This window comes from Glycine max, chromosome 3 (assembly GCF_000004515.6).
Source record: "Glycine max cultivar Williams 82 chromosome 3, Glycine_max_v4.0, whole genome shotgun sequence".
Lineage (NCBI taxonomy): Eukaryota > Viridiplantae > Streptophyta > Magnoliopsida > Fabales > Fabaceae > Glycine > Glycine max.
Window position 1 is genome coordinate 539905 of NC_016090.4, and position 10431 is coordinate 550335.

The following is a 10431-nucleotide window of genomic DNA, read 5'->3' on the forward strand; positions in this document are numbered from 1 at the left end:
TATCACTTAGCAATAGTCATGATAATGTAGTAGTTCCTTGGTGTAATTCCTGAGCTAATCTATAGGTTTAGTTGGGGTCATTATATCAATAAGACCAACCAGTTTAAATAAACCTAGATTATATAAGCCTAGATTACATATTAGCGACAAATTATGGATATAATGTAACTTATGATTTATTATTCTTTGAATTCATTGCATTCACTATTTTCAATCAATATATGTCCTCTATTAAAGGATAGGTGTTGGCAAGCAAAACAAAGATTTACATTGTTCTGAAGTTTGTGGATAGGGGAGAACTATTTGACAAAATAGTAAGTCTAATTTACATTTCTATTACACACATAAAATATATTCCTCTTACACTACATATTAGTCTTTTTATTTAGTTTTATCAATATTCTATACGGACAATCTTGCATCTGAGTACATACAATTCTTGGATTGCTTCTTTGATTTATAGGCAGCAAATGGGAAACTTAAAGAAGATGTAGCAAGAAATTATTTCCAACAACTTATTAATGTTGTTGATTACTGCCATAGTAGAGGCGTGTATCACAGAGATTTGAAGGTTTTCAACTTCCTTAATCTTTTTTCCCCGATACCATAACTTTCAAATTTGATTGATAGGACTAATCAGGTTTTAATTATCATATAGTTATCTTCAATGTATTTTGCAATCTTCTAGACTCAAACGGTGTCCTTAAAGTTTCATACTTTGGTTTGAGTACATAGTCACAGAAAGTAAGATGATTTCAATCATACTAGATTGATACATGTTTCATGTTATTTGATTTTTTATTTAGACACTGCAGTTGCGAAAGGTTAAAAATTTTAGCTGATATAAAAAAATCTTTAGTCATTATAGCATCTCACTAAAATTATTCAGGAGTATCAGACAACTCATAATGATAATGTTACAAGATTAATTTCATAGTCATTTGGACTTGATTTTGGATAGTATCTTAGATGGTATTTCATTTTTAGGTTTTCAAGTTTTGATATTAAGACAACTATTTTTGTTAGAAAGCTCTTGGAATTATGGAAATGTCTGATCTTACTTTTCACTTGAGTTATCTACTTTAGGGGCGATTCATTTGCATATAGCTTTGGGAATCACATTTTTCAAATTATTACATAATGCAGGAAGATGAACTACTCTTCACTTGAAGGAGCTCAAGGATTTGTAGAAGGATCCTCCTACATCATGTAGGTAAGCTTCTCGATCCCTTTCTCTGTTACATGTGTTTATAGATGTGCCAAAAAAGGTATTTGACTGATCAATATATATTATAGATGTTATAGTTTATAGATGCAAACAACACATGCTCTTCATTTTGTTACATTTTTTTCACTTTCTTAGTTGAGTGTGGCTACACTTTGTGTTTGTATTTTGTTCTTCAGAAATCTTCCATACATGTTCTTTATTTATTATGCTCAATATATAATTCTACATGTGTTTTGTTTGGTATGAAGATTAAATCTGGATAAAGTTATACGAGTCTTTGTACATTTTGTTTAAATGATATTGTGATTTTTTATTCGTTTTGGACTGATTTATGAGTTGCAAGTTATGTGTTTGATCAAATGCCCAAATGAACTTTGAAATTTTCATTGGCAAGCTTTATTGGTTGGTTTTGTAAATATTGACATAACATTAAGTGCATACTCACTATCACACTACATTCAGAATATGGTCATTTAAAATGTGTCTGATTTTTTTGTGCTTAATATCTATATCTTTTTGCTTTGCGGGTTTTCTAGAAAGGAAGAATGGAAGAAGAAAGGAAGTGTCCAAGTATCTTTTCACTTTGTTTAGAATGATGTATGATTTTTGGACTCTATTATCTGTGTTTTATTTCTCAGTTATTTTGTTTTGTTTTCTTTGAAGCTTAGGTATGGAAGAGGTTGTAGAAGTTTGGATTATTTTTTTGGCAGCCCCATAGCAAAAAACTGTAGAGCAATATATGAAGGCAGAGCAATTAGAGAAACATGCAAAACCTGAAGATTGGTGTAATCAAGTTCGTATTATTACTTTCATGATAAGGATATGCATTTTGCCAATATTTTTAAGTACATATCTTTTTTATATTAAAGAAAAAATTAAAATTCTAAATTACTGATTTATTTATATTCGTAAGTGTGATTCAAAGACCACGTCAACATTAAGAACAAGCACAAGCTTTAGCTTCATTTGACATTTCAAAGTGGCAATGTACTCGAAAAATTGGGTGGATACATGCAACCAGTTATTTAGCCTTCACATCTAACATGGTAATTTTCTTGATTTGTTTTTACATGGATGTTTATCATTGTTTGTTTTTGTGAATTGATGAGATGACGTCATTATCTCAGGAAAAACAACCACATCTAGTAATGTTATTATTGTAATTTTCATATTGAAATGGGAGTTTTTATTGGAGGTCTGTCAACAGGTGACTTCATTGTAGTTATTTGGAAATAATTGAGTGATTGAGTGGTTGAAAGGATTTACAATATGATATAAGGAGAAAACTTGGTGTGTATTTTTCCCTCCCGTACTATAGTATATTTTAAAGAAACATGACCAATATGTAGCATTTTGCAGATTAAGTATTCTATTCCTATATGCAAATCTTCATGATGAACCTTTCTGCTCCATTTATTTGTTAGTTCTTCAAGGATACACTGGACAAAGTTTTGTCGTAAGGATCTTTCTTTGTTAAATTCAAAGAAAGAAGATTTTACATATTGATCTTAATAATAATCATTCTAGGATTCAAATATATGGACTACATTTTTGGAAATGAGACCGAAGCAAGAACATTTTCTAAAGCTCAAGGTTGGAAGGTAATCATTAATTAGTAGGTCTGAAGGCTTGCAATTTTTGTTTTAAGTTTTAATTTGTCATGTATTTTGACTCTTTTCCTATTGTCCTATTGAGCAAACTGATGACGTTGAGGAAATAGCTTTGAAAATTTCTTAGTTGCCAAAAGCATAAAAAAAAACATAAAAGGATTATTGTTATCACTCAAGGTGCAGAATCCTGTTTGTGTTGTTGAGGATGGAAAAATAAAATTGTACCCTGTGATACTATTACCTAAAGACAAATTAGTTGATACAAATGGAGCAGGTATTGCTTTTAGTATTTAAACGTTAAATTTATATGTGCAGTTAAGTTTATGGGCAATTAGTGTACTCATAAAATGCTTTGAATACTAAATCATAGTCATGCAACCAATACATAGATATTGCATCTTGATGATAGTGGCAAGCTAGATTCTGATTTTGTCTATTCTAAATGTTTGTGAAAACTTAAAAAATTGATAATGTTATTACTTATATTCTTTTGTGTTTGCAGGAGATGCTTTTGTGGGAGGATTTCTTTAACAATTGGTTAAGCAAGCCCATTGAAGAATGCCTCAGAATGATTGAAGAGTTGGGTGTTAAGCAGCCAATGTTATCATCCAAAGGTCAGGCTGCACATACCTAGAAAAGTTTGATTTTCATTAAGTGATTCCTCCTTTTCTGTTACTACTATGAATTATTGTTATTATTATATCATAGAGAAGAATTTTAATAGACACACTCAAACTATATGTAAGTCTTTAGCTAACAAAATGATTGAACATGTTCTATAACGATTAAATACCAAGTTTATTTATATATAATATCATGGGTAAAGTGCAATAGTTTTTGCTATTTTTTTTCTTCGATGAAGGATATGCTATTGCTAGGTACAACGACTTGAGCTGCTTTTTTAACTTTTGGTAGGAATCCATGTAGAGTTATAACTCAAGTAAACAATATTTTCATGTGATTCGAATACAGAAAATTATTTGTTCTCCCTGTCAAAGATTCTTTTTTCTATAAATATATATTGTCTACTACAGTTTACAATGACAATTTAATTATATTTAAAATTAATTTTAAATGGTCTAAGATTATAGTTTTATGACATTCAATTTAATCATATTCAAAATTAGTTTTAAATTTAAAATTAGACAAAAATTATGTATTTTATTGTTTATAAAATTTTAAAACATGAGTAACCATAAATATCATCCAAATTAAATTGACAATATTGTTTTATAAAATATATTACATATCTCAATCTTATTAGCTTTGATTATCAATTATTGAGTTTTACACACTTACAATAATTATATTATACATTTAATGCTACAGTTTATCTGTATAGAATAATGTTCTTTTACTACCACTGAGATTCAGAAATATAAATATGCATACTTTACATCTAATATTTTATATTATCCTCACAATGTGTTTCATGACTTAAGTAATTTTCTTTATTGTTAGTTGTGTTTATTGAGCTAAAGTTTTAGACCAAGTATCATCAATGGTTTGATTGGTGTTTTCATGATTAAGTTATGTAACTTTTGTTGTATTTCAATGTACTTTTGATTATATATTATAAGGTTGTAAACAATAAAATATAATAATAACTAAACTTAAATTACACATTTGTGTTCAAATTATTGTCATTTCTACATTCATTAAAACTTTAATATACTCCAACTAAGGTCTATTCTACTTTGTATTATTAATTTCAATTATTAATTTATCTCAAATTCTCATTTTTCAAATATTCAAGAAAAAAAATTAACTTTCTAATCTAAGCACAATTTCAATACTAAAACAAAGAATATATATAGCGAAATGACCCACCGATAACTAACTAGTTTTTGGAATGTTAAAAACATAATTCCATAATAGTTAAATTTTTTTAACATTTTGAAAAGATGTTTTTGGATTTGCAATTTTACCATTTTGGAAAGGGCTTTCTATTAATGATAAAATTTCAATTCCCAAAACACTTTTCCAAAATGTTAAAAAAAATATTATTCCAAAAAAGGGTTACCAAAATGTTGTCGTGTTTAACACCTACCTTTGTCAAGTTCTTGACCTCTGAATGCGGACTGTTTTGTTGTCATTGAGTTCTCAGACTGGGCGGTTCTTGAAGTCATTGGGCATTTTGCATCCGTAGCCCGCAGACGCGGCGGCGGCGGTGGAGCAAAGCTTCTCCGGCATCGAGAGTGTCAGTGAAGAAGAGATACTTTTGTCCTTTAGGAGGTGCAGGAAGTAAATTCTCCCTTCATGTGGCCCTTGCTAGTAACGGGTGCTATTCAACAAGAAGTAATCTCTTTCCGTTGCATTTTCAATGATCTTCAAGTAGCTGATATCTTGTCAAGATCCATTTTGTTGTCAAATTAATATCATCAATTTGATTTAATATCAACATTGAGAGCTATACGGCCGGTGTGATTGTTATATTAAATGTTTATATCTACCACATATTTAGTTATATATATAGTTGGATTGTTGTTAATTATTAGAAACATGCTTGTTACTATTTATATACAATAAATCTACAACTGCATTAATTTCTGGTATTATATAGTTTCCTACCATCTAGTTTTCTGGACATTTTTTCTGATCTATCCTTATGAGTACTAACTACCATCCTTACCACACTAATTACAAAATGTTAAAGTTGAGAATTAAGAACATGTAACATTAATAATGCCTTGCACGTAAAGATCCATTAACCGAGTAGGTCAATCGAGTACGAGCAAAAGTAATGTCTCTATTGAAAAATTCAAAAGTAAGAAAGAAGTCCACTACTTTTGATTGAAGACTTTATGATCAATAAATAACCATTTCTTCACCAAAAAAATGACGTACAATTGCTATCTACTTTTTTGCTGTATCACAACATAGTACATAGATGATGACACTGAAACTAATTAGCTAACGTTTTTTCTTTCTACTTCATTTTCATGATCAGGACTGTCCACCTTCGACCACCTGCTAATACGCTTCTGAGCAATGGTAACCTGCACAGCATGATATGATCATGTTCAGTAAAGATAATTATAATTATTATGCAAGAGAATGTAGTTAATTAGAAACAATCTGACAGTAAATAAGGATCAGTATGGATAAATTAAACATGTCAAAAAGTACTTACAGAAAAAATAAGAAAATAAAATGCATCAAACTTTTCTCATGAGCTGAAATTAATTTACTTTTAGAGAAGTTAACACTTCTTAAGAGTCAAAGTGGATAAGTTAATTTTAATTTATAAGTGATGTTTTAAGCAGTGTTTGGGTAAACAAAATCAAGTGTTTATTCAATAAGATCTCATCACAAGAGAGCTTATGCTGTAAATTTAACCAGAACACTTATTGAAATAAGTTAGAAAGGGCTTATTTTGAAAAGTTGAACCAAAATGTTTATTGAAATAACCTCAAAAGAACTTGTGGAAATTAGAAGCTATTTCTGTAAGTTTTTTTATCTTATTTTCCTATACTATCCTTAGCCCTTATGTTAAATGCATACCTGCTCGTCCCAATTAGTTTTGTAGGTGATTACAATTAGCACTATAGTTTGAATCAACGTTCCAAACAACATTCCAATCCAGATTCCCTACAAAAGTGAAAAAGTTTGTTCAATACAGGAAGCAGCATAAAGATGGTCTGCAATTTAAAAGCAACAGAATAGGTGAAAGTGTACCTTGACTTGCAAATCCAGAACGTTACCAAGTACAATACCTACAGGAATACCTATGGCATAATAACACCCCATATTCACATATGCTACAATGCTTTGCCACCCTGCTCCTATAGCCACTCCTGTTGAAATCACACAATCTCATTTCATAAGTATATATACACATTGGAAAATCACATAATCTCATTTCAGAAGTCTATGTAGACATTGGAAAATGACACATTCAACATATCACTGTTGTAAGTTTAAGGCATTTGACATATTCAGGGCATGTTTTGATTTCCGTTGGAATGGATTGAAAAGTATGTTTAAGAGTAAAATCATTTTATGTTAAGTTACCCCCAAAAGTATGTTTGAGAGTAAAATTTTGTCTGGAAACCAAGTTTTTGGGAAACAAGACTTGAGATACTTTTGCAAACTTAAGTTTGAGTAAACTTTAATCCAAACATGTACTAATTTGCTTTAGTAATATAAGAACAAGGATTCAAATCTTAAATCAATTCAAGAGGGAGCAAATGGTGCAAATAATACCTGAGAGTACAGGTTGAACACTGTTCAGTAATATAGAGACCGACAACAAAGGTGACAAATCCCCAACAGCAAAGGCCACCTCTTTATTTGAGGTAAATATATATGCAAGTCTTTCTCTAAAAAATAAGAAGAATATGAACAGAAGGAATCCGATGGCCAATGATGTGAGCACTGACACAATAATAGAGAACTTTGCAGCTTTGGCACTTCCTCTTCCAAGTTCATTTGCCACTCGAACACTGCAAAATAAAGTTAAAGTCAAGTTTTCAGGGTAAACTTACAACAGATGAAAAACAAAACAAAATGGAAGGTTGAGCTTGGTGAAACAAACAGTGACATTACCTTGCTGCAGCCATGAAACCAAGTGATATCATCATTTCCCATCCATTGATGTTGAGACTGTAAATAGTAAAATTTCACCATTAGCAGTGCAAGAGAAAAAAAAAAAACTCCTATTTACATCAAACTAATACAACCAATAACATAACACATTTAAATTTTAGTGAAAAATGTTCTAGTGCAGAAGGATTACCATATGGATAGAGCATCAATTTCAACCTCCGCGTTTTTCATGTTACCCGTCAAAAGAACCAATATTGTGTTGTACCAGAGCTCAAGACTGTAAAATATAAAACAGCTTCAAGTTAGAAAGACATGTAACAATTTTTGTTCACGATAAATAACATAGTAACAATCTAGATTCTCTAAGAAAAAAGTGTTTCATTGAAATCTTTTTCTCACACCCTTTTACACTCTCAGTGAATAAGGTCACATCAAAGGGAAAGGAGAAAAGTTAAAGAGAATAAGTAATGTCTTTTGAATAATGAGGCATAATTTGCTAGTAAAAATGATTTATGATAAAACATCAAGATTGACACTCAAAATGGAAATGGATTCTATGCTATCAGGCATTCACACAAAAGTAAATTGAAACCATTTGATGAAGATCGAATTGTTCAAATTTTGGATGTGTATTTTAACTTTTAAGTCAGACTTGCGAGATAAAATATGAGTCATCTGATGTTGACCCAATGTTAATTCCCCGACTGAAGGGAATCCGGGTCTACTTTTTTTTATTTTTATTGTTTAAGTCAAAACATGAATTATTATTATTAATAGGAAGAATCCGGGTCTACTCAAGACCAACAATCATAGAATTTGCAAAGAACTGAGCCTACTTGAGAAGAAAACTCACCATAACATGGCACCAGCTGAAAGGGACATCTTGACAACAGGCCAGAGGTCTTTGAATGCCAAAAATGTGAAACCTTTCCATGTATCAGAGCACCAACCACATGTGACAAATATGAGTTGACCAATATTAGGAATCCAGTATGCCAAGCCTGCTGAAATCATAGCACCAGGAATCCCAAACTTGAACTTCATTGTCAAAAGCCAGGAGAGAAACACGTGAATGACTATCGAAAAAGCCGCCAAGAACGCAATGATGATGTTCTTGCTTTGAGATTGCAGGAACGTCTGGCAAGTGAACGAGACAATGAAAGCAAACATGACAGGGATTGACCAAAGAGCAATGTTTCCTGCCACTTGTGCTATGCTCTCATCTTGGCCCAAGAGCAACAAAATGGGGCTTGTGAAGATGAACACAGGAAGAAGACAGACTGCAGTTAAGAACAAAACTATCCATGATCTTTGAAGATACACTCCCATCATGCCATATTCTTTTGCCCCATATGCTTGTCCACAAAGTGTTGACAACGCACTCGCCATTCCTAACTGCAATTTCCATTTTACAAACAATAAATTTTAGTCATTATCATAGGCATCATATTGTAAAATTTGTAATTGCAACTGTAACACAACACTGATACAGTTTCATCCAAACCATACACAGGTTAAGTAAAAATCAAATAAATGAAAAAATACACACACCCACTAAGTAACGTAATTTTAAATACAGTGATAGCCTATGTTCACAAACTTCAGATGTTATAATCCATGTTTCTCATATAACCTACCAAAAAATCTTCATCTGATTAACAAATTAAAAAAGAACAAAAATATTTAATTTGTAATTCATGAAACAGAGGAGCAATCTCAGTATCTTTGAGTCACAATACAGAAAACACAGAACAACAACCTAGGTTTAAATTTAAAAATAAAAAAATCAGAATAACATGTTTTTCTTTTTCCCCCAACATGTATTTTTTTTAAGAGAATCCTGTTTGAGACATAATCAAACACTAAACGTAGACACCTCTCTGAACAGAAATTCGAATTTTTTTTGTTATAATTCATGTTACAATCAAACACTAAATGTATTTGTTATAGCATATGTTCACAAACTTCAGATGTTACAATCCATGTGTTCATATAACCCAAGTTCAACCAATCGCAACAATCCAACCTACAACACCAAAAGATTTTGTTAAACGAAAAAATTTAATTTTTAATTGATGAAACAGAGGAGTAACCTCTATTTCTTTCATGTATTTTTCTTTTTCAAGAGAACCCTGTTTGAGACATAATCAAACTAAACGAGAACAACTCTCTCAATAGGAATTCGAACCTTGATTCGTCAAGTTACGAGACACCAAACCAAACATAGTGAGACAGCAACACAAGAAAACAGTCAAAACATGATACAATACTACACATGCGGCGTAGTTTGTTCCACTTTTTTTATATAAAAAAAATAAAAAAAAATAGCAAGGTTTTTGGTGAAGAAAAAAGTACCAGAACACCATTGGCGAACCTAATGAGAACGGTGAAAACGAGAGCATAAGCGGCCAATTCCTTAGAACCAATATGGCCAACAAAAGCTTGGCTTATAACACTGATTCCAAAGGTGGAAAACCTTGTGAATATGGCTGGTGCCGCCACTATCCACATAACCTTGCTCTCATTCCACACCCTCTTGGCCAATGATAACTCTTCTTCTTCTTCTTCTTCCTCTTCCTTTCTTCTTCTCAACAGCTTCTGCTTCAGATCCCCCTCCATTTTTATTTTTTGTTTTGGGTTTGGGATTGGTCAAAGAGAGAAAGAGAGAATGGCGTTTGTTTAAAATAAACAAAGAGTTGAACCATTATATATATTCAAGTTCAAGTTGTTGTTCTGTTTGATTTGCTGACCCACCTGGAACACCGAATCTATGGTCAATATAACATGATTTTCTTGCCATATTACTATCAAATTTGTTATAGTAGTAATGATGTTCTTATAAGGCTTACAAATTCATTTTTGCTTCTATAGTTTCAGTGGGACAGTGCACTTTTGGTATTATTTTTTTAAAATATTATACATTTGATTCTCACTTTTTTTTATAAATTTATATGATCAATAGTTTGTTCTTATTATTTTAATAAAAATTGTTAGTGTGAGATCCTAACGATGATATCAATAATATATTAACAGAACAAAGATAAA

At 31.2% G+C, this 10431-nt stretch overlaps 1 protein-coding gene and 1 long non-coding RNA gene across 5 annotated transcripts; one reads left to right on the plus strand and one right to left on the minus strand.

The window, feature by feature from the left end:
- Positions 1-151: 151 nt before the first annotated feature.
- On the plus strand, positions 152-5503 carry LOC106798279 (uncharacterized). Of its 4 annotated transcripts, XR_005890852.1 has the most exons (7): positions 152-314; positions 464-571; positions 1147-1213; positions 1897-2021; positions 2142-2274; positions 3341-3452; positions 4946-5503. It is a non-coding gene; the product is annotated as an uncharacterized lncRNA (long non-coding RNA). The 4 variants fall into 4 exon arrangements; XR_005890851.1 differs by lacking the exon at positions 4946-5503 and having other exon boundaries at positions 3341-3543; XR_005890850.1 differs by lacking the exons at positions 152-314; positions 464-571; positions 1147-1213; positions 1897-2021; positions 2142-2274 and adding exons at positions 2287-2684; positions 2756-2829.
- Positions 5504-5625: 122 nt separating this feature from the next.
- LOC100792122 (protein DETOXIFICATION 21) lies at positions 5626-10190 on the minus strand. The gene is made up of 8 exons (XM_003520856.5): positions 9742-10190; positions 8240-8781; positions 7577-7663; positions 7387-7443; positions 7045-7283; positions 6517-6635; positions 6343-6429; positions 5626-5837 (listed from the first exon to the last, which is right to left on the minus strand). The coding sequence occupies exons 1-8, from the start codon at positions 10003-10005 to the stop codon at positions 5748-5750; spliced, it is 1485 nt and encodes a 494-aa protein (XP_003520904.1). The 5' UTR covers positions 10006-10190; the 3' UTR covers positions 5626-5747.
- Positions 10191-10431: the final 241 nt, after the last annotated feature.